Source organism: Phoenix dactylifera, chromosome 3, assembly GCF_009389715.1.
Source record: "Phoenix dactylifera cultivar Barhee BC4 chromosome 3, palm_55x_up_171113_PBpolish2nd_filt_p, whole genome shotgun sequence".
In the NCBI taxonomy this organism is placed as follows: domain Eukaryota; kingdom Viridiplantae; phylum Streptophyta; class Magnoliopsida; order Arecales; family Arecaceae; genus Phoenix; species Phoenix dactylifera.
The window spans coordinates 11,265,622-11,293,328 of NC_052394.1; the positions used below are offsets into that span (position 1 = coordinate 11,265,622).

General features: G+C 40.6%; 2 protein-coding genes across 3 annotated transcripts; both read left to right on the forward strand.

Moving 5' to 3' along the window:
* The first annotated feature begins 9,898 nt into the window (after positions 1 to 9,898).
* On the forward strand, positions 9,899 to 13,977 carry LOC103716734 (acyl carrier protein 1, chloroplastic-like). Of its 2 annotated transcripts, none has more exons than XM_008804860.3 (4): positions 9,899 to 10,059; positions 12,298 to 12,408; positions 13,105 to 13,230; positions 13,571 to 13,977. In XM_008804860.3, the coding sequence occupies exons 1-4, from the start codon at positions 9,994 to 9,996 to the stop codon at positions 13,697 to 13,699; spliced, it is 432 nt and encodes a 143-aa protein (XP_008803082.2). In that variant the 5' UTR covers positions 9,899 to 9,993; the 3' UTR covers positions 13,700 to 13,977. The 2 variants fall into 2 exon arrangements, with proteins under 2 accessions (XP_008803082.2, XP_008803083.2); XM_008804861.4 differs by having other exon boundaries at positions 9,900 to 10,059; positions 13,108 to 13,230.
* A 7,986-nt stretch (positions 13,978 to 21,963) lies between these two features.
* LOC103716733 (protein NETWORKED 3C) lies at positions 21,964 to 27,338 on the forward strand. The gene is made up of 3 exons (XM_008804858.4): positions 21,964 to 22,102; positions 22,737 to 22,840; positions 26,309 to 27,338. The coding sequence occupies exons 2-3, from the start codon at positions 22,750 to 22,752 to the stop codon at positions 26,971 to 26,973; spliced, it is 756 nt and encodes a 251-aa protein (XP_008803080.2). The 5' UTR covers positions 21,964 to 22,102; positions 22,737 to 22,749; the 3' UTR covers positions 26,974 to 27,338.
* The last annotated feature ends 369 nt before the right edge of the window (positions 27,339 to 27,707 follow it).

Consider the following 27,707-nt stretch of genomic DNA (forward strand, 5'->3'; position numbering starts at 1 on the left):
ATATAATAGCCATTGCAACTACTATAGTGGTAAATAATCATTTTGATAGAGATGATTTTTTTTTTTAAGGCTAAGAAGATGTCCCATCTGTATACAACTTTTTAACACAGGAAAATTGCTTACCTACATTTGGGGAAGAAACAACATTAATTTGAACTCCAAGCCTCAGGGCACAAAGTTGAAATAAATAACACTGTCAAAAAGAGCACAAAGGAAATGAATCAAAGTCGGCGAAGTGCAAAATGGTAAAATGAAGAAGACGGCACTTCGTCAGTGCGTTTGTTGCCCCCGTTGGAAGTGGTTGGTGAGGTTGGACAACTCCATTGGAATGTATTTTTATTTTTCATCTTCTTGGGGGGTGAGAAAGATTAGAATGCGACGATATAAAATACTGTGGATATATTTCCGAGTGGGGCAGGAGACGTTGGACTGTCGTACTGACGAAAGTGATTCAGGCTGTCAGCTCAATGACGTTGAAACTGGACCGGAGCGGATGTACAGGCCAAAACTTTTTGGATACTCCACAAGCTGGATTGGATTTGTGGGGACAAGTTAAGCACCGGCAAGGAGGCATCTCATGCGTCTAAAACATCCAAAAAAAAAAAAAAAAAAAAGTTTTGAACCATTCCAAAATCCTTTTATCCCTATCTTTTTCTCGCTTTGGCTGCTTCGAACTTCACCATCATCTGGCCGTTCCTGAGAACGATAGTAAAAGCAATCCAACAGTTCATCTAATGGTTGTTTTGCAAAAACCATAGATGCTTCCATTGGCTGAAATGAGGACTGCTCGAGAGGAATTGGTATTTACTGTCCCCATTTCACAAACGGAGTATATTATGTTAATTGTAAGGAGATTTTAAAACAATTAACTCTTAGATCATTGCAGAAGTACAGGATCAGAGGGTGGCTCATCCGTTAATGCTGAATATTTTGAGACTCAAATTAAGCATTGCTTCTTTATCTATCTGTTATAGTTTTAGAGAGGTAAATAGGACTGCCTATAGAGGTTCGGTATTGTCGGAGACTACCTTTGCTCTACTGAAAACTTTTCAGGATATTTTGTTGTTTGATGAAAATAGACATATTTACTCAAGTGCTTTCTAAAGCAGTTGTTACAATCAAAAATAAAATAAAACCCTCAATTCAATAATACCGTCTAATATAAATTGAGATATTTGATGCACGTAGGTATGACATTAATTTGGTGGCTGAGATGTTCACTCTTAATACACTTTTAATCAATAAATATTTTATAGATGTTTCACTATCTCAGTCCATTTTACATTTATTATTAAGATTGTCAAATTTAAGAGGAATGCTCCTCGGGCATTCATAAAAAACATTGTCCTTCAACATGTAAGTACTAGTCCATCTCTCCATATATAAGAGAGTTGACGTATCCAATCTCCCTAAAGTTCATATGTTCTCCATGCTTACTTGCATGCGCTAGTGGTGATTGGCATTGGATTATTGGTTGAGATACCATAGCGAAATTTTTATGTTAGGTATGATCTTGTTGCTGGAAATTGGACCCGGGGGCCGCCGCGAAACCAGGGGAGGAGGAGCTCCGCTGCCGGGAGGGCGGACGGCGGTGCGCCGGCCGACTGCGTCCTCCGCGGGGATGAGAGAGCGGAGAAGAGTGCGTCCTGGCCTGTCCTGCAAAAAAGCCGGTGGCCGGGCTCTCCGGCGCCGGCCCTCCGATGCTTAAGTTAGAGGGGGCAGATATGTGGAGAGAGCAAGGAAGAGATATGCGGAGAAAATAAAGAGAATATTGTGTTCAATTGTGTCTGTGCTGTTTTCTTCCTTTTTCCCCCGGTCCCCCATCCCTTTTCCCCCCAGGTTTCCTTTTATAGGAGGATTTTTGTTACCTGGGAGGTGACAGGAGGTTTGTCCTGTTTTGTAATAATTGGGCACGATTTGGCCCATTAATGGCGTAATGGAGAACGGGACCGGATCAGACCGGAATCAGGGAGTTGTCACGGTCGATCGGACCTGTTGGAGTGTTTGAACCGCCGGCTGTGGTGGGCCTGGGGTCCGTGGATGGTAAGTGCATTTATTACCGAATGAACCGGCGGTCAGGGAGAGCCATACGTTCTGATGGTTCAGTGATCCGGAGATCGTCTTGGGCCGTGTTCATTAAATGACTGAGTGCATCGGAGACTTGAGAGAGTCTCGTGCATTAATGGCAGGTCGTGCCGAATACCTGCGAAGATCTTATGCCTTGATGGCTTGGAGATAGTGGCAGGTTATAGTGGAGTTGTCAGGTCCCTTAGAGGGTTAGGTGGAAATTGGATATTTGGCTAAGGCATGGGCTCGGCCTGCTGTGCTCGGCCTTCTGGTCTCGGCCTTCTGGTCTCGGCCTTCTGGTCTCGGCTCTCTGGTCTCGGCCTTCTGGGTGCTGACGGAAGAGCCCGATCACTTGGATGAGCTCGAGAGCGGAAGAGCCCGATCACTTGGATGAGCTCGAGAGCGGAAGAGCCCGATCACTTAGGATGAGCTCGAGCTTGCTGACGGATTTGGGTGCTATAATTGCATTTGTGGGGTGGTCCATTTTTCCACCAACACTACCCCCCGACTTCCGAGTTCGAGCTGCCTTTTGGCTCGGACGAAGGAAGTAGTCCAGTCGTCGATCATCCTGTAATATAGCCAAATATATATGGAGATGTGCGTGCCAAGCAGGATGTACCTTTCATGCAGTTAGAGTTAAAGTGCTTCAGGTCGACTCAGCGGCCTTCTTTGGCTTGTGGTCAACTCAGCAGGGTGCCCCTACTCAGATCGGGGCGTGTTGTCGTAGGAGGCGTCGAATGGCGTTGAAAGGCGTCGAATGGCGTCGAAGTGTCGTCGAATGGCGTCGAATGTCGTCGAATGGCGTCGAATGGCGTCGAATGTCGTCGAATGGCGTCGAATGGCGTCGAAGTGTCGTCGAATGGCGTCGAATGTCGTCGAATGGCGTCGAATGGCGTCGAAGTGGCGTCGAAGTGTCGTCAAATGGCGTCGAGTGGCGTCGAATGGCGTTGGATGTCGTCGAAGTGGCGTCGAAGTGTCGTCAAATGGCGTCGAGTGGCGTCGAATGGCGTTGGATGTCGTCGAATGGCGTTGGATGTCGTCGAATGGCGTTGGATGTCGTCGAATGGCGTCGAAGTGTCGTCGAATGGCGTCGAAGTGTCGTCGAATCGGCGTCCCGAGCTTAGCCAGAGCATCATTGGAGACGCATACAGGAGACGGACTTCGTCCGTTAGCGATCACGTGCCCTATTCGGGGCGACGTTTGGTCGTTTTTTGGATTCTCCGACCTGGAAATAGATAAAATATTGAAATTATTTGAAGCCAAAGTGGCGTCCTATACCTTTTGGAGATATTTTGATGGCTTCCGAGCTTCGAAGTCCCTTAGGACTTAGCTTGGCACTAGCTTTCTTTGGCTCGATTTTCTGGGGGAGGTGTTCTGCATTCGGGCTTCTGAGCTCGGGCTTCGGAGCTTGGCAGCCTTCTGAGCTCGGCGGCCTTTGGTGCTCGGCCTTCTGAGCTCGGCGGCCTTCGGAGCTCGGCCTTCTGAGCTCGGCATTCTTCTGAGCTCGGCAGCCTTCTGGACCATGAAAGGATTTAGCTTCATAGTACTTTCTTGGGGTAGAATCTCCTATGAATCTAGCCAGAGGAGCGCTCATCCTTTGGAAGGCATACAAAATAAGGCATCAGCCGAGCTTTCATTATGTACTAAAATCCCTTTTTTTTAAAGCCTTGCAATGATGAGGGAAATAGCTACAGCGTCGTCATAAAGAGGGCTCAACACCCTTTTAGTCTTCATCAGAAAAGGAGATGTGACTTTCACAGTGCACAGATGCTTTGAGGAAGCTCTTTTCCGAGCTCGGAGCTTCTGGTGCCTCTAGTTGCCCGCCCTCTGATGGTATTGATGATGCCCGTGAGAGGTCAGTTGTCATTCTGCTCCTTATGCGGCACTGGATTTTGTTCCTCGGGCTCTCTCCTGTAGGCATGATCACGGACAAAATAACTCAACCGACCTCGGCGGACAAGTGCCTCGATCTCATCACGAAGCTCGTAGCAATCCTCCGTATCATGCCCGCGATCTCGGTGGAAGCGGCAGTACTTTTTCGAGTGCTTCCGCGACTCTGTCGGACGCATTCTCAATGGAGGTCGGAGGTAGCCCCGACCCTCAATCTCCATGAGGATTTCTGCTCGGGTGGATGTGAGAGGAGTGTACGTCTGAAATTTTTGGAGGGGAGACCCTGGGCGAGCTAGGCTCTTGGGCCAAGGAGGCTCTTTCTCATGCCAGGGGAATCTGCTACTTGGTTGGGAGTGCTCCTGGTGCTTCTTCTGCATCTTGGCAGGTTGTTCGGCTTCCTCCCGCCGAGAGGCCATGGCTTCCTCAGCCTTGGCGTACTTGCGAGCTCGGGCCAACATTTCGGTGAGGTCCGCAGGGAAGTTCTTCTCGATAGAGAAGAGGAACCTGTAAGACCGGGCTCCAGTCTTTAGTGCCGACATGGCGATTGACTGGTCCAGCTCCCGGACTTCCCATGTTGCGGCAGTAAACCGATCCAAGTACTCCTTGAAGGACTCTCCCTCCTTTTGTTTGATGTCAAGGAGGGAGTCCGACGTCCGCCGCTGGGGCTGGCTAGCGGCAAAATTACTGGCAAACTGCCTGCCGAGCTGCTCAAAGGAGGAGACAGTACTCGGCTTCAGCCCGGTGAACCAAAGCCGGGCCGGTCCTCGGAGCGTTGCTGGAAAGGCTTTGCACATCATGGCCTCCGAGGCTCCTTGTAGGGCCATTAAGGCCCGATAACTCTCCAGGTGGTCGAGGGGGTCGGCCCTGCCGTTGTAAGGCTCCACCTGGGGCATCTTGAACCGCGGCGGGACTGGTTCGTCATCAATTTGCTGGGAGAAGGGGGACTTTGTGGTGAACTCAAAGTCACCGTCACGTCCCGGTTTCCTTCCATGGAGTGCCTGGATCTGGCGCTCCAGCTCCTCGACCTTCTTGTCGAGTTCATCATTCTGGGGGATCGCTGCAGCGGTCCGTTCTGGTGCAAGTTGCCTTGGAACTGACTCGACCTCTGAGGGTTGGGGCCAGCCACCAGGGCCTCTAGCTGGGTGTTCTCTCCAGAGGGAGGCCTGGACTTGAGAGTCCTGACCTCGAAAGGGAAGTCCGCTTGTAGGAGGCTCCGGTTGAACTGGGGCCGGAGGGGGCGGTACCGTCGGGGCGCCCTTAGGTTGCAAGCCTTGGACAGCGGTAGCCAAGGCCTGCACCTGTTGCACCAGGGCATGAAACTGCTCCGGTCGAACTTGAGGGGTTGACTCGGCCGGAGGTGGCGAGTTCTGGACAGAGTGTCCAGGACTAAGTGGAGGACGTCGAGAAGCGTTGGAAGCTCCTTTGCTTCTTAGCTTCATGGCAGCGAACCCGGGCCCTTCCTCTAGCGCCAACTGTTGCTGGAAATTGGACCCGGGGGCCGCCGCGAAACCAGGGGAGGAGGAGCTCCGCTGCCGGGAGGGCGGACGGCGGTGCGACGGCCGACTGCGTCCTCCGTGGGGATGAGAGAGCGGAGAAGAGTGCGTCCTGGCCTGTCCTGCAAAAAAGCCGGTGGCCAGGCTCTCCGGCGCCGGCCCTCCGATGCTTAAGTTAGAGGGGGCAGATATGTGGAGAGAGCAAGGAAGAGATATGCGGAGAAAATAAAGAGAATATTGTGTTCAATTGTGTCTGTGCTGTTTTCTTCCTTTTCCCCCCGGTCCCCCATCCCTTTTCCCCCCAGGTTTTCTTTTATAGGAGGATTTTTGTTATCTGGGAGGTGACAGGAGGTTTGTCCTGTTTTGTAATAATTGGGCACGATTTGGCCCATTAATGGCGTAATGGAGAACGGGACCGGATCAGACCGGAATCAGGGAGTTGTCACGGTCGATCGGACCTGTTGGAGTGGTTGAACCGCCGGCTGTGGTGGGCCTGGGGTCCGTGGATGGTAAGTGCATTTATTACCGAATGAACCGGCGGTCAGGGAGAGCCATACGTTCTGATGGTTCAGTGATCCGGAGATCGTCTTAAGCCGTGTTCATTAAATGACTGAGTACATCGGAGACTTGAGAGAGTCTCGTGCATTAATGGCAGGTCGTGCCGAATACCTGCGAAGATCTTATGCCTTGATGGCTTGGAGATAGTGGCAGGTTATAGTGGAGTTGTCAGGTCCCTTAGAGGGTTAGGTGGAAATTGGATATTTGGCTAAGGCATGGGCTCGGCCTTCTGGTCTCGGCCTTCTGGTCTCGGCTCTCTGGTCTCGGCTCTCTGGTCTCGGCCTTCTGGGTGCTGATGGAAGAGCCCGATCACTTGGATGAGCTCGAGAGCGGAAGAGCCCGATCACTTGGATGAGCTCGAGAGCGGAAGAGCCCGATCACTTAGGATGAGCTCGAGCTTGCTGACGGATTTGGGTGCTATAATTGCATTTGTGGGGTGGTCCATTTTTCCACCAACAGATCTCAAGTCAGATAACTTTCTACATTAAATTTCTGGTTCTAGAGAAAACATTGATGCAATCCAAGATCAGGTAGCATTCAAAAAGGATAAAAATAGAAGATTTTGAGAAAAGTACCAAAAAAAAATATTGGAGCCAAATATTTTAAATCTTTATAGACAACTTTGTTGAGACTCAATGGGAAAGTTTGCCGGTCCTCCTACGTTACCAAAATTTTCCATGGCACATTTTTTATTGGGGGGCATTTAAGATTTCTACATGGTCTACTCACAAGAAAGGTAGCCAATATAGACTAAGTCCTCAAGATGATGCCAATGCAGATTATTAAGGGTTTGTGGGTAGCTACTACACGTATGCAATTGCCCACGTATAATAAAGTAATGGGTGTCTCAAAGAATCTAAGAAATCCAATTACACCCCAAACTCATCATCGGGTGACAATGTCATATGGCCACATAAACTCTAGAACGATGCCTAGAAATCATACGAGACTCGAGATGAACAATTTTCAAATAATTTCAGAAATTTAAATCAATAGTTAATAGCTAATTAATCCAATTAAATTAAATCTGATAAAATAACCAAATTATTCAATTACAAAATTTTTAAATGTTCATAGGTATCTGAAAATAAATTAACTAATTAATAACTCTGATGCTTGAACTCTACGCTCGACCCATCCAAAACTTCACATCTTGTGACTCTAAGAAAAAAAAATACAATAGTTGGATGTGAGCCTTCCAGCCCAGTAAGAATCTCCAATCGCCATACCATTAATAAATTAATAATAAAAATAACTAGATAATAATATCGGATGAAATAAATACTACAGATATATTTGGAAATCTTTTTCAAAATGACATACACATATGTCACCAATATCCATCTTATGAAAAAAAAAAATATCTCAAATACCAATAAATTTAAGCATTTACTTAGCAATAGTTTTATATGCCATGTCATATATTTCTCATTATCTCAATTTCAAGTTCCATAGCAATTTATTTCTAGCTTTGAGCTAACCAAGATTATGTCCCAATCCATGACTGGTAAATAAAGTTTTCATGCGTAAGCCCATAAAAGCTATCCCACGTATAAGCCCATGAAGGTTGCTCCACGCGTAAGCCTGTAAAGGCTATTTTACACATAAGCTCATAGAGGCTATCCACATGACAACGTTAGTCTAACCCAATTCTTATCCATCTAATTATTACATACCATTCTTGTCAAATCAATTACAATTAAATAATATAGTCCTCATAATTTTAAGATATTTGGAATCATAGTTCATATAGTCATATTTTTAATAGTTGATATCTACATATAATAAACACATAAATATGTTCATACTGGAGATCATATAAAATATATCATCTCATACAAAACCAAATTCATTGATACAAATCTCACGATACAAAGCCAGCAGTACAAATCAATAAATATGTATATATATTGGTGATCAAGTACAAGAATTCTTACCTCTATCATCAAACCAACTTAAACATCGCGTTTATTGATTTTACATCTACAACATATTATTATTAAGATTGTCAAATTTAAGAGGAATGCTCCTCGGGCATTCATAAAAAATATTGTCCTTCAACATGTAAGTACTAGTCCATCTCTCCATATATCAGAGAGTTGACGTATTCAATCTCCCTAAAGTTCTTTAAGTTCTCCATGCTTACTTGCATGTGCTAGTGGTGACTGGCATTAGATTGTCAGTTGAGATACCACAGCCAAATTTTTATGTTAGGTTGGATCTCAAGTCGGATAAGTAGCTACATTAAATTTCTGGTTCTAGAGAAGATGTTGATGCAATCCAAGATTAGGTAGCATTCAAGAAGGATAAAAATAGAAGATTTTGAGAAATGTAAAAAAAAAAATGCTGGAGTCGAATATCTTAAAACCAACTTATCCTTTACCAATCACCCATAATATTAATAAATCAATTATTCACTAATTTTCTGATTTTAGTGTTCTACTATTCAAATCATTCATAATTTCTCTATTTTTCTTTAACTCAAAATTAAAATAAATAAAAGGCCAGGATCTTACCTCGATTTAGATATTAGTGCATAAAATCACTTATTGGATTCTTCTTGTATGGATGACTATACCTCCACAGAAAATTAAGGCTAATTATGAAAAGAGATTCGTATAGGAAGAAGTATGAGACCGGCTAGATGACAATGCCCAACATAACCTAATTCATCTGATCAGAAAATATGTATCAAATTAAGAAAAGGATAATAGATCAAAGGATACCAATTATAGGTTCAATGGTAGCCGATAAAGGTTGGGGGTGAAGGAAGGACAGGTCCGACGACTCGAATCAGTTTGCTCTGGTTAGTCCAACCAGTCAACTCATGAAATAAGATTTAGACTATGACATAGGTAACACAATAGGGATTAATGATGATAGAGTCTAGAGGTACCCAATAATGATTGGGGTAAGGTTGATGAACTGCATGACCACAAATAGGGTTTAAGACTTTCTTTTTGGAGGGTTGACTAGAGATCCATTAAATAGGCCAGGACACTCCTCTAGGGTTGATAGATCCATGTAAAGAGCAAGAAAGAGAGGAAGAGAAGAGAAATAAGGAGAGAGGAAAGAGAAAGAGAGAGAAGAGAGAAGAGAGAAGAGAGAAAGAAGAGAGAGAAGACTCTTTTCTTCTTTTTCAAAATAAGGGAGTGCTCATATCTCCTTTCTTCTTTGGACTAGAGGTGGCGGCGGCCAAGACGGCTCAGTCCTTATGACAGCAGCTGGCTCAGCAACATCCAATGGCAATTGTGGTCGATCGGACGAGAGGAAAAAGAGAAATACCAAGAAGAAATGGGTGGACTAACCACATCAAGAATGCCCTAAATCGTGGCCGACTAACTAATCGACTGCTAGCCCCCCCCCCCCCCCCGCCGCGGGGCGGCACACGAGCGCGAAAGGCTCAAAATCCCAGCTAGGGGATCTTCTTTTCTAGCCCAAAAGTATTTTAGTATCTTTCAAAAAGTATGACCTTTAACCGAGTGGAATAGAAAAAAGCTAGTTTGAGATTGAAGCTTAGACAAATTGAGTTGATGTGGTCAACGATTGAAAAAAAGGATCAGGAAGGATTTACTACTAGATAACTAGTAAAACTTCTACAAAAAGTGGACTCAGTTTGGACCCATTGATCGGGCTTCCGCCCTACCCAAACCTACTGGCTTGATACCTCCATAGCCCTCCGTAGCTCCTAAACCCACCGATCCTTCCGAAATCGCACTCATATCTTCCTATTTTTACCACTAACCCAGCCTAATTTAATCGTTAGTCCATAGAAGTTCCGATGGCGTTATAGTCAATTTCCATCCTCACGTGCATCGCGTAATTGAAGTCCTGTGGGCCCCATAGCGACACCCTAGCCCGCCCTCCCTATATGCAAGAACGGGGACCGCCTCCAAATCGCGCTCTTCGTGCTCGTCGCCCCCGGTGATAAATCCCCTCCTTCGGATTTCTCCCTCTCGCCTTCTTTTTTTCTTCGGATCGATTCATGGCTTCGATCTCGGGGACGGCGATCGCCACCTTTGCTCGGCCTCAATTTGCCGCGCGGGCTCAGGTATCGATCTCTCTGAGCTCCCTTCTCGTTCGATCTGTTCTTCGTTTCTTTCCCGTGCTAGGATCTGGTTTTGTGGATGAGATTTAGGTTATCGATGGCTGATTTGTATGATTTGGGTTGGTATAGCGCTGATCTGTTGATGGTTTGGGGTTTTTATTGGTTAATTTCGCTATTTGACGATTTGATAGGCTCTTCTTTCTGGATACTGTGGATTTTTGGGTTTCTTCCCTTGATTCTGTTTCAGGAAGCCGCTTTTTAGTTTGATTAAATGGATTTCATTATCTTGAGGTTTTAGAACTTAATGGCGTCGTTCGTTCTACCATTTAACTTTTTTTTTGGTTCTTTTTGACGGTCAGTTAGATAGCAGATCTATGATGGATACTGATGGACGTGAGTTTTTTCTCATTGAATCATTCCTTTTTTTAAGATCCGGAGGCATGGAATGTGTGTGTGTGTGTGTGTGTGTGTTTTTTTGCCTTGATTTGAAAGGAAAAAATGGTTTTCTTTTCATAGTGGTGCGAGCAGTTTCAGAATCAGATGAAAAAAAGGATTTTTTTTTGTATGAATACCCTCCTAAATATCGAATTTTGCATAAATACTCTCCCAAAATTGATATTTGCATGTATACCCTCATAAAATATTTGTTTTACTATTCTACTCTTTTTTTTTTATCCTTATTTTTGCATATATACCCATGCCATTTAACTACGTTAAAAAATTAACGGTTTCAAGTTAATATGACCAGAATACCCTTAATGGGTAGATGTCCAAAAATAAATAATTATAAGGCGATCATGAAGGACAAAAAAGTAATTTCAAAAATTTATTTTATTTTTAATTAAAATAAATATAATTTTTATTAACAGTATTAGAAGAACCATTATATTAGGGGGATTTATGTAAAAATAGTGTTTTATGAGGGTACAGAAATAAATATGAATTTTAAAAGGGTACTCATGCAAATTTGAATTTTTAGAAGGGTATTCATGCAAAAAAACCAAAAAAAAGTCATGTTTACTTAAAGATGACGTTTTTTAAGCATGCAAAAAGATGCCTGATATCCAGTTTGGAGGCCATGCCTCACCATGAGTTTTGAGGGGATGAGTTGATTATCACCGATTTCTTTTTGTTTGTTTATAAAATCAGTTTGCGAAGATTTTGTTGGTAAAATCTGGATTTAGGAGCCTCAGAGTTTCAACTGTTACTTGCTGAATGGTAAATTTGTTTTCCAGAGAGACATTATATTGTTTCATTATTTTTTGTTTTTAAAAATTTCCTTCCATGCGTGAGATCTCTTGCATGAATAGCAATCTTCTTCTTCATCTTCTTTGTGTGTTCACTATATCTGAGGCCCACAGGTTGAATTGCAAGAGAACAAAATTTATCTTTCATGAGACTTCCTGATGCATAACTTGGTGGACTCGTCTACTTCATGCATGCTTCTTGCATCTTTGGAACATTAGATGCTGAATATGTTTTTAACCAGAGTCTAACAGAGCCTATAAGGAACTAAGGATGATAGTGTATGATTAATTAGCGAATGCAGATTTCAATTTTAGGTTCTCTGGATTAGCTGCTTTAGATTTGATCAGACTCTTGTGGCCTTTCTAAAGTTGCTTTTAGCTTGCACAATTGCAAACTGAAGAATATTGTTCATTTCTCTTGAAGGCTACCACATTGCCTATTACCTTGAGTGTATGTTTATTTTGTTTTTAGATGGATGTTATTTCCTAAAGTGGTTTGCTCTAATCATAAATTTTGTAATTTCTTCAAAATGTTTAGTTTCTAAATAAAGTGTTTATTAAGAAGGATAGCAGTTTAAAGAGTGATTAGAAGTTGAGGGAAAGAAAGTCGTCATTTGCAAAAGTTTTCTAATCAGAAAGGGATAGTTAAGAGCGTCAATTGTTCTTGGGATTTCACCATTCTTCAAAGCAGGCCCAGTCCCAGATGAATGTAAAGTTAAAATCTTTTTTCAAAATTTATGCAAAATCATTTGTAAGCTTGATAGTGCTACACAGTTAAATATAGGCCAGGTGGCATGACCTACTTGATGTGATGGCCATAAACCATTATTCAGTAGCAACTGTTGTTGCATTTGTACTGAATGTTTCCTATAATTGAAAGATTCCTTGTAGAAGAGTCATGGCTGAACATGTTTTGTTCCTTTTCCAGCAAAAATTTGATGTTTTAATGATTTGATGGTATAAACTGAGTGTGGATAGTTGTTGTGCTGTGCAGGTTGTGAAAGGTTTTTCTGGACTGAAATCTGTTTCCTTTTCCATTCAAAGGAATGGCTTTCCATCGGTTCGGTTGCAACCAGCCCCACGACGCTTTCAAGTATCTTGTGCTGTATGTATCTCATAACCAGCAGCTTTTCATTTTTTTTTCCTTCATACAGTACTGAACATTATTAGGTGTTTAATTTTTAGAGAGAATTCCATTCATCAAACTAAATCTATGGATAATATCTTGTTCGATAAATTGTTGGATTTTGTTTTTGCATTAGGGCACCATCATTTTATATTTCTATCAAATATTAGGAAAAACATACCTGTATGAGACATACTTTACGACATTGTTAATACGTGCATTTTCTAACCCTTTACCCATGTGTAGCCAACTTATGTAAGTGGACTGATGCCTTTTGTTACCCTTTCACATGTGCAATGGAGACATTCATTCCTATCATCCATTATTTTTTTGTTAGAAGGGCCTTCTATGATATGTATTGCTTTTTGTAGATGAAACCATTGCCCATAGTTTCTGCCAAGTTTCGTACTGTCAAAGTGTTCAATTTTTCCCATCACTATCAGAAACTAGGGCTTGATATCTTCTTCTGCTTTATATTTTTGCTTTCATGCTGAGGGCATATGAAGTAGCAGTCTCCTGGATAGTGCGTGTCATTTTATCCTGCACGCAAACAAGTGCCTTGATAAAATTTGTGCATGAACTCATTAGTGTAGGCCACTGTGCGTATGATGATGTCAGGTCATAGTAGTATTGCTGTGATGATTTTGACAGTAATGTTGACCTTGATCTTTTAAGCAGGCAAAACCAGAGACTGTGCAAAAGGTGTGTGAAATAGTGAAGAAGCAGCTGGCGCTGTCTGATGATACTCCTGTGACTGGTGAATCAAAGTTTTCAGCACTTGGAGCTGATTCACTTGACACGGTACTGTACTGTTCATTGTATTCACTTTATTTAATCATTTTGCAGAATTTATTTTGTTATATTGTAAAGTCATCCATACTTGAAATCTTGCGTACATCAATACTATTTTCTTGCCAAAATTTGTGGTGCTTAATTCACTTCTTTGATCTTTTTATTTTCGAAAAAAGTACTCTAGCAGTTGACACCAGAAAGCATAATCCCTGCAATGGAGTCTTATAGAAGGATTGAATGTCCACATCTCTGAAACTAGACTTGAGTAACCATTTTTCTTGCACATTTTTGGACTGTTGAGCATGCTTTTTCACATATTCCATTGTGAAAGTCTATATTTCTTCTGTAGGTTGAGATTGTCATGGGCCTTGAGGAGGCATTTGAGATCAGTGTTGAAGAAGAAAGTGCACAGAGCATCACAACAGTGCAGGATGCTGCTGATCTGATTGAGAAGCTTGTGGAGGCAAAATCTAGTTAGATGAATAAGAATGCTCAATTTTCATCAGAAAAATAAAAAGAATGTTGAAGAATGGATGTGTTTTTCATCTAGCAAATTCCAAGTGTCCAGGTTTTGCACTTTGCTGGCTATCTGTCCATTAGATGGATTAATACTTGGGGTTGTTATCAAATTTTACTTTGTTGTTTCAAACTGCTAGGAGGCCATATCGGTCAGATATTCGGTTGTGTTTTTAAGTTAATATTTTCTGTTTCCATGACATGCACGTACCAATTACATTTTAGGAAAAAATATAGTGACACCCCTCCAACTTTTTGTGAGAAATATGTTCACATCAAAATTTTTATTTTTTTCACTTAGATCTTATTACTTAATTTTATGCCGCTAACGGAGTGAGCAATAGACCACAATATCTTCTATCTTCTAGAGGGTGAATTTGTTCTTCAGATTTTTGTGTCCAAAGTTATTGCAACTTTTTTGGAGAATTTTACCAAACATTTCACGCGCATGCATTTCAAACGGTGATATTGAAGCTGAGATTTCAGAGCATGGCCGCATGGGTAAGGATCTGTTAAGTCTTCTCGGAGGATGAGTACTGAACCATTTTCTGGCTATCTTTGGGATTCATTTATCAGTGCTAAATTTATGTTTATAGTCCTTCTTTTCTTTTCTTTTTTTTTTTTTTTTTTTTTTTTTTTTTTTTTTGCTGAAGCGGGTGCTTCATACAGAACGTGTATGAATACACCCAATAAGGTCAAAATACAATATCTCGCGGAGTGCCAGTGGCAGCTCCCCCTTCCCTGACCAAAGGGCGTAACCCGAATGGTGGGCCGCATAGGTGGCCACCCAATCAGCCGCCCTATTGGCCTTCCGAAATATATGCTTGGCCTGGATGGCCCCCCCATCTCTCATCATCCTGACTATATCGCGGATCAAGGGGTGGTCTAAGCTCTCACCCCTCAATCCCTTCTGAATCCATCCAATAACAGTAGCTGAGTCGCCCTTCAAAATAATCGAGCTGGTCCGCGTCATCGCCCGTGCATGTCGAAGCCCCGCCCAGGCAGCGCGCAGCTCTGCTCCCGGGACTGATGTAGCGAACAACTGGTAGCCACCTGCGGCCACAACCCTGGAATGCAGGTCCCGTATGACAAAACCTGCACCACCTCGCGAGCCGCCATCCAACACAGACCCATCAAAGTTGACCTTGAGGAAGCTCGGGGGTGGGGGCTTCCAGGTGAAAAACACCATCTGAGGAGCTGCCGGAGCAAGGGGGGAACCCCAAGTGTCCCGAGCTGTCAAATGTCTAACTAAGGAAGGGATATGGCTGATCTCCGTGGCCTGTGCTCGAGCAAACTCTGTTGCAAACCTCGGTGACACCCTGCGCTGGCCGAGAGTACGAGCATTCCTTGCCAGCCAGATATGAAGGGCTGTGCAAGTCGCTCTGATGCCCTCCTCATGAGTCTGCGGACTAGCTAGCCACTGCCGCGTCACACTAAGAAACTGTATTCGCGCACATCGGGTCCCCTGCGGGATCCCTGTCCACTGCCATGTTGACATCGCCCAAGTACACTGAAAGAGCACATGGTCCACTGTCTCCTCAGCTCCACACGTCCCGCACTCCGCAGGGATCCCCCAGCCACGCCTGCTCAGCACTGCTCTCGTCGGAAGGCGGTCCCAGAACACCTTCCACAAAAAGAGAGCTGCCCTCGAGTGGAGGCCGGACCTCCAGATCCAAGCGCAATCTGACCCCGGCTCGTGCTCTGGCTGAATGGCGCGGGAGAGGTCTCCCAGTCTAACACCGGCCCGGCTCGAAGTGCCCCAAACTCTGACATCCGGCCCCCCACATCCTGGTAGCGGGAGGGACCGAATCCTCACAGCTAGGTGTACCCCGAAGAACAGCCGTAACCTGGCCTCATCCCACTCTGCCCCTCCTGGTACTAGGAGATCGCACACCCGTAGCCCCTCCATTGCCTCTGTATCAACCATGGTCGGCCAGCGACTCAGGGGAAGGGTGTCCACCCACGCATCACTGGTCACATCAATACTCCGGCCATCGTCGATCAACCACCTGGTATGTGCTGCAACTGATGGCAGGTACCTCCCGATCTCGCGCCACATGAAGGAGACTCGACGACCGGTCCGTGCTGCTGCTGAAGCCCCCCGACCATATCTAGCTGTCATCACCTGACTCCAGATGCTGTGTGGCACTAACATAAACTGGGCCGCGTGCCGGGCAATGAGTGCCTCACGCCTCTCAATGAGGGATTGCACCCCTAGACCACCCTCGCTAGTAGGAAGGCAAACCTGCTCCCAAGCTACCAGATGCACTCCATGGCCTCCACTATATGACCCCCACAGAAAGCTCCGAAGAAGGCGCTCGATCCTCAGCAGAATCGTCTTCGGTACCACTGTGTTGGCCATAAGGTACACCGGAATAGATCCCAGCACTGATCTGACCAATGTCACTCTCCCCATCATGGATAGGGAGGATGCCCTCCATCCCTCCAGCCTGCTCTGGACCCGCTGCACCAAGCCCAAGCACTCGGCCACCCGTAGCCTCCGACCCGTGATAAGGACGCCAAGGTAGGTCAGCGTCCCCTCCTGCTCCGGTACCTGCAGTATCCCTCTGATCCCCTGTCTGACTCCGCTCTCTGTGCTGGGGCTGAAGAAAATGGCAGACTTGAGGAAGTTCACTCTTTGACCGGATGCCACGCAATAGTGTTTATAGTCCTTTAATTCATGCAAAAATACTATTGTTGTAGGGAAACAACCAATCAAAGATAGAATTCGTCCACCCAAAACTCGATCTTTTAGAGCCCATATTTTGATTTACCTTCTTTTTTTGATTGAAAGGGAGGCTATGCGATTTCGAAGAGTTTTTGTATGCTTTGTCACATGAAATGTCACTTTCTAATGTTTATAGACATGAGATCAACCAAAAAGGGCATGGCTGTAGAAAAATATAATTTACGTAGATATACATAAAAATTGTAAGTATAGGAAAGTATATACAAAAGATTCTCACGCTACCCTCTGAATTGTTCAAGTCCTTCAACTTCCATTGTTCTATTCTTTTCCCCCTTCAACCAAAAGATACATTTTATGTATTTACTACCCAGAGAATTATAGATTATTGAGCAGATGATGGACATCTGAAGGAATGCTATGGTTCCTTGCAAAATCAAGACTTCCTTCAAGGTGAAGTAAAACCAAATATAAATGAGATTCTAAGTCTTTACAACCCTGCTGCACGCAGGTTCCTTCCTCTATTCCTTCTTCCTTATCAAATCAATGCCTTCCTGATTCCACCATGTTATCCGTTCTAGCATAAATATTTGCCAGTCCTTGGCATTATAAGCTGGGGTGAATAATGCCATATAGCTTCCATGCAATTGAGTTAGCACCAAAAGGCATGCTACGAAGTTTATGAGCTTCCTCTTTGCCTACCATCTCTACCAAGCATATCAACAACACAAATGTAATGTTCTGAGCTGGGGTCAACAATGCCATATTTCTTCCTCATGGAGTGGAAATTATCCATGCCTTCATCAGCTAGACCACCATGGCTGCAACTGGTCAATAGGAAATAAACGTATGGTGATTGAAAATTCTTCGAATCTAATGCTTACTCTGCTATCTTTGAAGCTTTTTTACCATGTCCATTTTGCCCAACGCCTTGTATCACAGAATTCCATGAGGCCATATCTTCTTTAGCATCTCATCGAGCACCTGCTCCAATTCCTTGCTCAATCCATGACTCTCCACTCCTCCCATACTTCATCATCTGGAACTCGAAAGCCCAATAAGAGTCGGCGGTCGACGTTGAGATCTCGGCCGTGATCGAGGTCACAAAGTTGGGTGGGCGGTGGCGGCGGTGGAAGAGCAGGCAAGGAAGAAGGAAAGCTTCCCTATGAGTTCAGTTAGCATATAGGAGCTTGGTCCTAAATTAGTAGGAAGGGCATTTCAAAAATAGGAGATATATTATCACATGACAATCACGTGCTCATGGTTTCAACAAAGAGAGATGGCCAGGCTGCAGTATAGTCAAAAATTAAGTTTTAGGATCTAATTGGAAAAATTAAAAATTTTGAGGTGAAAATATTTTCGTCAAAACTTGAAGGGTGTTATTGTATTTTTTTGTCCATTTTATTAATTATGAACTCCAAGAATGACAAATAATGTGGAAATATTTATAATTTGATGTTATTTAGTGGATTGATTTTTGAATTGATCTATCATGTTCTAAGGACTTTTGTGCGAATGCTCTAGGATTAAGAAGACATCCATGTGCGAATTTTAGAAACGCAAGGGCAATCCCAATGTCCATTGCTTCAAATTTAAATTTTAATTGAAATTGGGTTATGCTCTGTTATATTGGTACATTGTCTTATTTTTATCTAATATCTAACCCAGCCAGCATCAGTGGGTAAAATAAGTTTAAAATCTAGAATGAAATATGGCTATCTATTTGGTGTGTTTAGGGGGCAGGTTGCATAATATATCTTCTTGATATTTTCTTGGTAGATCACAGGTAATTTGTGGAAATCATCCAAGATGTATCTTTATGGCTGAACTAACTTGAACCTAAGATTTCAGGTGGGTGAACTGTTCTGAGTCTCTGAACCTAAGGTTTTGGAGTACAAAGCCAAGCATAAATCAACTAGAAGCCATCTCTGCCATATGAAAAGTTGCCTGCAATTGTAGACAATAAATCTTCAAATAGTCTTATGCTCACCAAATAGTTTTCAGAAATAGTCCTAAGTAGTATTAATATTGATAAAATCCATGTCAGCTATAACTATTTTAAGAAATAGTTACATTGATCAAATCTATGTCAACTATATCTATTCCAAAAAAAAGCTGTAATAAGGTATTGTTCCCACCTTTTTATTGTGTTTCCAGAAATCGTAACCCTAATGAAATCAATGTCAACTATAACTATGCTAAGAAATAGTTAAATTGATCAAATCTTTGTCAGCCATATTTATTCCAAGAAATATCTGTAATTAGATAGTTTGGCCATCTTAATTTTATTCTAGATCGAAACATGTTCAGCCAAATGTAACTCCACAAATTCCAATCAAATAATAAAACAGCGTTCGGTTTGATTGTAGAATAAGTTATTTTGTGAGGAGGATCACAGAATAAGCTAACCCAGATAAATAGATTTACTTACTATTTACTTCTTTTAGTTTGAAATAAATTACTTTATCATATAGGATTGAGTAGTTTATTTGAAAAAATCACTCTACTTACTTTTCTTTTTATTATGAAAAAACATTTTACATATTTTTAAACGTTCATTTTATCCTCAAAGCAAAGGGACTGTTTGTTATTATTTGATGAATTATAGGAAAAGAAAAATGTGACTAAGAGGGTTGAAAAGACCATAAGGTTGATTTATATCAAGATCATTCCCCTCTTGATATAAATCAACCTTATGGTCTTTTCAAGTATTGTATGATAGAAGGCCTCTAAAGTAGCACATCGATTGTATATAGAGACAGCGTTAAGAGCTGAAACAAATACTAACAAACTCCCCTTATGTTCTTTAATAGCCTAGCAATTGAACCCTTCATGAAATGGATGATATCCTACAGTTCACACTTTTGGGAGGTGTTTCTCTTGGTATTTGTACTTGGATAATTCCACAAAAATGTTTTCCTTTTTATTTTAGATGAACATAAATGTATGTAACATTTTTGGAATATGGCCTAAATGAATCAGCTCAAGGCAAGCATAACAATGTTGCCTTTAGGATTTGTTTGATTGGGGTATATTAAATTAAGAAGTAATGTGATGATTTTTGGAAATTATCTATCTGAAAAAATGATTGCGGGGGAAAATAAATTTCACCATATTTGGTTGGTAAAAAAATTACTCCATAAAATGACATCAGATATAGATTACTATGTTTGATTGGAGGTAATTTTATGGGAAAATATTACCAAATTTTTAACAAAAGCCCTTGAATAAATACTTCAAATGATGTTTTTCCTGTTCAGACCATTTGGCCATTTATGGCCCACTTAATGAAGGCCTGCAATATAGTCCATTTTGTATATTAAAATATATTTATACGATTCAACAATTTTTTAAAATTTATTATATCTATTAAAAAATATATTTATACTATAAATAAATTTTAGTATTTTTAATTTTTTATCAGGTAAATATAGTTAAACACAATCATACCATTAATTGATTAATTTGGAAAAAAATAAAACATTACATAAATAGTTAGAAATTTGGATTTAGCACAATCGTTTTGAGTAAGGACTATTGTGGGATTAAAAATTAAAAAAGAGCATTTATGGGTTTCAACTAAAAAGGTAGGAATATTTTTGTCAAACAATGACAAATCTAAATTACCTTCGCTCCGTAATTTAATATGAAAACAAAAACTATCTTTATGGTAGTATTTGTTTTACTTTCTCTCTTGATAAATTATGTATAGGATCCACTATTTATTTTACTAATTTTTTTATCCTTTTTTTACCAAATATAATAATCTGATATAAAATTGATTTTCTCATGCCAGATTATCCCCAACTCTAATTAAACGAAACTTTACAATCTATTCATGATACTAACACCATATCTTCACTATTATAATACTTAGCCGAACCATCTTTAATGCATGCGAAATAGCCATCTATACCTCTTCTCGTGTTTGTTACATATATCTTGTAATATAGATTATTTGTTTGTCATCTATTTTAAATATTTAGATGTCAAATTTGAAAAAACAAAATCAAACTCTACAAGGACTTTGAAAAGATAAAAGGTAGTTAAGAGTCATTTTGAGTGACAATATTATTATTTTAAGATTTGCTACCTGCTATCTTCAACTACATGAGTTATTTCATTAAGATATTTTTTTTCTTAATTCCTAAAATAAGACGAAAAGGAATCTAGTTCAAATAGGATGAGGAATTGATTTAAACCTAGAGAGCTGATGTTAACAAGTAACACTACCAGATAAGGCAAATGGCACATAATTGTATACTGGTCCCATGATATTCATTATATTTTCTATTATTAAGCTTTGATGCTATGCAATTTTCTTCATTCACAGTCCTTGCACCAACAAGCTGTTGAGGAAGAAATGCTCCTTTTTCCTTTTTTTTTAATATTATTATTTGAGGAAGCAATACTCTTCCTACCATGCTAGAATCCAATCTTTCAGTACAATATGCAGTTGTCTAAAATATCAAAATAAGAACTTCTAAAGCAATATCATATTTTAAATACTTCAAAATATTTTTATTAAATTGATCGTATATATTATATCGTACCGAATCATATAATATAGAACATACCGTACTATATCAGTTTAGTATAAATATACGATGCTCCTGATATACACGAACCGGCTCTTTATTAGAGTGGCACTGGTGTCGAGATGCTATGCATTAAAATTGATATTTGATAAAAAGACTTAAAAGCTAAAATCGTACACTTGATTGGTTTATTTAGCGATAAACACCGTAAGTAGCCGTTGGGTGTGGCACAGCTCACAATTGGAACCATGGATTCAATGGAAGTGGACTCCACGAGGAGCATCCCCGGGCCACACCAGGCCCACCTGTATTCTCCCGACCGTTGGAGTTCCCATATTCTACAGTTTGAAAGGCCTGAAGGCTCCAGAAAAGCCCTTGCATTTGTCCGAACCCACTTTGACCATCCAAAGCATCTACTGCACATATCACCAATTCTTGGGTTTACTCGATCCAATTCAACCGAGATAAATTCGTAAGGTTAGGCAGGAAAACATCCCAAAACGAGCTTTGAAATAGAAAATAGCAACTGATTTTAGACCAGATTGGTTTAAAATTCATAATGTTAATTCTAAAATTTAAATAAATCTGTTCCCAAACTTGATATAATATCTTAGTCTCGTGATAATAGGACTTTGGTCTAGCAATTGGCGACCCGAGTATATTGCATATTATAGGTAAAATTCTTAAGTTCAGATAAAAAGTGTTATTATCATCATAATTCTCAAAAAATAAAAAACACCATTCTAAAAATAGGAAGTTCACAAGAGTTCGCGAGAGTAGAAAGACATAAAAATAGGAAGCTAGCGAAAGGGCATCCGTGTGCACTTGAAGGTAATAAATGGTTTGCTTACCTAAACAAAAAGGGGAAATAAATGGTTTCCTCGTTTTACACGGAGCACTTAAACGTCATTATTCCCACCGGGGTACACGCGTCGAGTTCCTATAGGTTGAAATGAGTAATTACGGTAGAGTCCAAGTTTTAAGGGGTTGGGGGAGGTGGATGGAAACGAGAACACCGCCTCCTTTGTATTTTGAAATAAGAACACCCTACCTTATCTCCTCACCCGAGAAGAAGAAGAAGACGACGACGACGAACGCCGTGCCCAGGACGAAGAAGAAGGCTCGAGAAGATCCTCTCCAGGTTCTCTCCATCTCTTTCACGCTCTCTTTTTTCTTTTGTTTTTCGAGATTTTCAAGGGTTTTTTGTTTTTTTTTTTTGGTGGGGTGGGGGGTTGGAATCCATCTTTGTTCTTTTTGTTCTGTAAAAGATCGGATCTTTTTGCTTGTTTTCCGAAAAAATATGAGTTGGAGTCTACTCCGTTCACTGGATACTAATTTAAAATTTTGATTTTTAGCGACTAAAAGAAGTAGAGGAAGAACAGAGCGGAGCCCAAAAAATAATCTTTTTTATTTTTTGGGTGCCGATTTTCGATTTTCTTTCTATTTGAGGCTTTCTGGAATGATCCGTAGCTATGTTCCCATGATAAAAGATTTGTTTCATTCAATCTGTGGACACTATTTTCTAAATTTTTTCATCTTTTACCTTAATGAGAATTTATTTCGGGGGGTGGGGGGTGGGGGGGAAGGGGTGATGGGGGAGAAAATCCCTATTTTGTGACTCTAAAATCGTGAGTTGGTAACATCGAAGCCCTCGGCCATCTCGATTGTTAGTTGGATTTAGTACCGTGAATTTATCCAGCATGTTTCCAACCGGTAGGTGCTGCACTTTGATTTGAATTGAGTAATGAAGATGGATGTGGTGGTGGTGGATGTAGGTGAGAAACGACGATGACGGTGAAGAAGGAGCTCCCTCAGTCATGGTGGTTCGATAGATGCGGTAGTTTCAGGCAGTCCCCGTGGTTGTTATCGACTCTTTCAGGTTTGGTTCTCTCGACCTCTGTTACATAGTTGAAGTTAGAAGATTTGTAGAAGCTGGTGCAGTAGAATTGTTTGTGACTAATAAGATCTTTTTGACAATGCTTAGAACATGGCTTTATGACTCCACTGCTCGTAAAACTGCATGATCTACACGGTTCAATTCTGCCATCGACCATTGTTGATTTTTTTTTAGTACATGTATAACTGTAAATTTGAAGGAAATTAAATGTCTATAGGGAGTTGATGGGTGGAAGCCCTTTTATTATTGTTGTCAATAGTTCGACTCTGATGTTTTATGGGTCAAGGAAAACTTACACTTGCAGGCGAATGTAGCCCCTTATTGCCAAGGGATAAGGTTGCTATTTATCTAAGCAATTTATTTGATATTTTTCCTTTGTTGTTTTTGGCATGAGAACAACCATGGGTGCAATAAGCCATAGTGCATAGGTGCATGCACATCTCATAAATAGAATATTCCCGGCATTAAATTCTAACCTTTTCATTCTGGATTTGCTCGATTTATTTGATAGCTGATTGCCTGGTAATTAAAGCTAAGGGTAAGGAGCCATTTTTTCATTGTTCTCTTGTCTCTGCACACACCGTAAAAATTGAAAATTGTTTGATAGAATATATTTCTTTTCCTATTCTTTATATCCTTCCTCGGTTTTTTTGCTAGGGTATGCAGTGCAGTACTTAGGGTTCATACATCGTCAAGGAGCATTAGTCATTGTATATAGGAGGTCATCAACAATTCTGGAGATGTGAACCTTTTGTAGGTTCTCTTGCTGTGCCTTGTCCTCCAAGTTATATGATCTACTAGGTTCTATTTTAAATCCCCTATGGACATAAATAATTACACTAGGAACATCCATCATAGCATTTGCAAGGTTGGGCTGTTGATACTTGCTTGATTAGTTGCACAATATTTGATCCGAAATGAGGATCAAATTATCAAATTATTGCATCTTATTTCCATGCTGCCCCTGCATCAACACAAATAGATACAGAACACAGATACAAGCACATGGTCGGTACACATGGATATGCTAGAAAGACCCATTACCATAATAATTGTATTTTTTTCTTTTTTTGACCTCTTTTATAGTGCCAAACAAGCATGTTTTAGGCGTACTAACAAGCAGATTGACTTAAGTTTCAAATAAGTCTAGCACTGTTAGTTACATGCATGTATTCTTGACACAGCGATCTAAGTTTGAGGTAATACATTGTGTAAGGAAGCTTATATTGGATGAAGAGATACAAGAAAGACAATGCAAAATGAGATATGAAAGTTACAAGGAATCTTATAATTGCTTTAAGTTATTGAGAGAAGAACAGGAGATTCTTCATCCAAAGTCACTTGATTAACAAACAGATGTGACAAAGCAAGATGAATACCAGAACTGCATTTTATATCTCTGATGATTCATACTTCACAAGTGACCAACTTGATGTGGTATCCCTTGAAATGTGTACCAAAGCTACTCAGCCTGGTTCAATGTGATTTATCCTAAAAACTTTATCCATCATTTTAGACTTTGTTTAATGTCTCTCTACAATCAATCTTAAATCTAGCCTGCTTAGCTTGCACAAAATTCTAGGAGAAAACTAGGAGAAGAGAAGTAGAATTAAAACATACTACCGTGGATCATGATACAGCTCAACAATAGTCAATATCCATGTCACAGACACTATATGCATTATGCTGGGTACAGTATGGACCAATACTCAAATCCTCTGTAATTGTATACTTAAATTCTATTTACAATATGGAAGCCACTACGAAACTCTGTAGGTTTTCTCATACAGTGCTGCAGGCTAAGGAGTATTGGTCATTATTTGTTGTTGAAAGGCCACCAACAATGCATGAGTCATAGTGGGACAAACTTTTGTGAAATTTAACATCATTTTGAAGTAAATTTTCAGCCATAAAGATCTAGTGATTTTTTATTGCTTCTATCAGACATGAATACCTAGAGATTTTTTTTTTTGCTTCAGTTTTTTAAAAATTGTTTATAATCATTGCATTAATGCTCGAAAAGGTTTATATGATTTGGAAACATTATCTTTATGTAGACCTGGTTTTATGTAGTACAGATAAAGCAATAGATCACTCTGTTCCTTCTCTATTGATGTGACATTTTTAACATTGTCTCTTGATATTTCTGTAAAATAAAGACAATAGATCTTGTCTACTAGAGTTCAATATATCATTCTCTCCTTTTGTGAGCCTATTATAGTTATACTGCACGAAAGACAAGATATCTTGAACTTCATATGAATGAAAATTGTTGGCCACATTTCCATCCAGGACAGTTTATGAACAAGCATCCATAAATGACAATGCAATAAAATTTTGTATTAATATTGTTGTTGGTCCTTTCATAATAAAAAACAACACAAAATAATTTATCTTGTTACTCAGGATGTATTGGATGAAGATGGTGATTGATAAGAGTGCTAATAAGCATATAAGGGAGTAGCAAAGAGCCAAGTTTCATTCTATATCCATTTGATTGTTCAGATGTACTAAATGCAATAGAAAATCGCTGAATGTATTATACTACCTTCAAAGAATCCTACTATTCCTTTTTAATGGTGAATGTATTGTCTGTTTTTGATCATTCCATCATTTTCTTGACAATCTTTTGGTGATCCACATAAATGATTGGTTACAATATATGTCAAATCAAAGTTATGCACATACATTATGGCATAGCATACTAGCATCAAGTATTATATTTATCAGTTCATTCCATTTGGGAACACTTATGGGGCTTATGTATCTGTACATATGCATCGCAATTTATTTGATATACTAATTTTAATGCGAGTCTATGTAATGATTATATGTTTGGACTAATGAACTAATTGACATAATGAGTAACTTCGACATTTGCTACTTAAGTTCCATAGAAAGATTGGTGACTCATATTGTTGTTTTGGGGAAGAGTTATCTCCCTAATCATAAAATAAGCATTGTTTATTGTTTTTTAATTTTTTATAGCTGAGAATGCTAGCCTCTTATTCTTATTCTTTCTTATAAATTGAAAGATGTGTGGAATTCGAGTTGACCGTAAATCCCTTTATCTTATAGATTCAACTTGCATTCTTGTTTATGTACAACAAGCAAGAGAACAATTGACAAGGTGGTTCAAGTACTTTGCATCATTATGGAAGTGAAACATCACATGCCTGCCCACCAGATGTCAACCCTTTTCATCTTAGTAGTCAGACATGAGAACTCATTCATAAAATGGTCCACATCTATACTTGAATAATCAGAGTAATTATTATTTTTCTATATGGACTACCTGATACCACCATATTTATTTTTTGTAAAGATGTGTGTCCACTAGCGCGAACCATTGGATCTGCAACAATTAGGTCATAGTTAAATTTTGTTATATCTCTAGTCTTGTTTGATCATGTCACAATTTGGGACTCATACCTTTTCTTTCATGTGCAGAACTAGAAGAGAAGACCAAGCGAATGCTGAAACTGATAGAGGAAGATGCTGACTCATTTGCTCAGCGTGCAGAGATGTACTACAAGAAGAGACCCCAACTGGTGAACATGATTGAAGATTTCTATCGAGCTCACCGTTCGTTGGCTGAGCAATATGACCTGTTCAAGTCAGGAGGTGGAATACGTCGCACCACACCATCTGGTCCCTCTTTCTTGGACAAAAGTTGGTCACAGAAGGTAATGAACAGCACAATGGAGGAGTCATCAGTGCTTTCCTCGGACATGTTTGATTCTGAGGATTCTGAAGTCGATGATCCTGAACAAGAAGAAGCTGAAGCAGAGAGCAAGCTGAGGGAAGTACCAGATAAGAAGAGCGACTATGATGTGGTGAAGCAGATGAGCGAAGAACTGGAAAGACTTAAACAGGAGAATGCAACTCTGAAGGCTGAGCTAGCAGAGAAAGATGAAGAGAAGAGGGAGGTAATCAGACAGCTTGCTTTGCCCTTGGACATCCTAAAGGACGAAAACGCCATGTTGAGGAAGTGCATCAAGGATCCAAAGAAATCAGGCAGCCATTTTGAATTCAAGAAACTGACAAAAGAAATATTTTCAGGGAGATTATTTGCTGGTCTCTCAAAGCCTCAGACTTCAATCGTGGCCCTCTAATGATATCTGCAGTGTGGTATAACATCTTGTAGAATTGACATTGTATCTTTATAACTAATTTATAGGGTTAAGAGTGTGTGAGCTTGGCTTGGCAATGTGCTTTGATGGAAATTCAATATTTTGGCCAAATTTTCTATGTATATCTGAGAAGATAGCATACTTTTGGAGCGTTAGACCTGCCCATATATGTAATCTTTCCTTGTGACATTCTCTCTTAAGTAGAATTACTGTAAACCCAGGATGTCTCTGTGTAGAAATGATATCGGTAGCTTCTTTCCGGTTTGGCTTTAACATTCTGGTTGTTCGATGTACTGAAAATTCTCTATAAAGATGGAGTGTCAGCGTGCGCGTGCGTATTCACTGTTTATCTATCTCCTTTGAATCGAACACTTCCTTGTCTGTTAGCAGAACCACCATGTGTATTCACTGTTTATCTATCTCCTTTGAATTGAATGCTTTGTTGTCTATTAGCAGAACTGCCATGTTAGCCAGCTATATAACCCCACCTTAATTTGTTCTGTTATATGATGTTCAAAGCTTTTGAAGTCATCGACCTTAATATGCGGGCATCATTCTCTTGTTCTTACAGACTTCGGTTACGGTTATTATGCTGAGGCAGAGGGAAAGAAGCTGCATCCAAAACCACTCGGGAAAGCAAGTTTAGCAGTACATTTCTCCACAGTAAAAGTTCATCAGCAATTATCCAAATCTATGTTTTGTTCAGAAACGAGAAT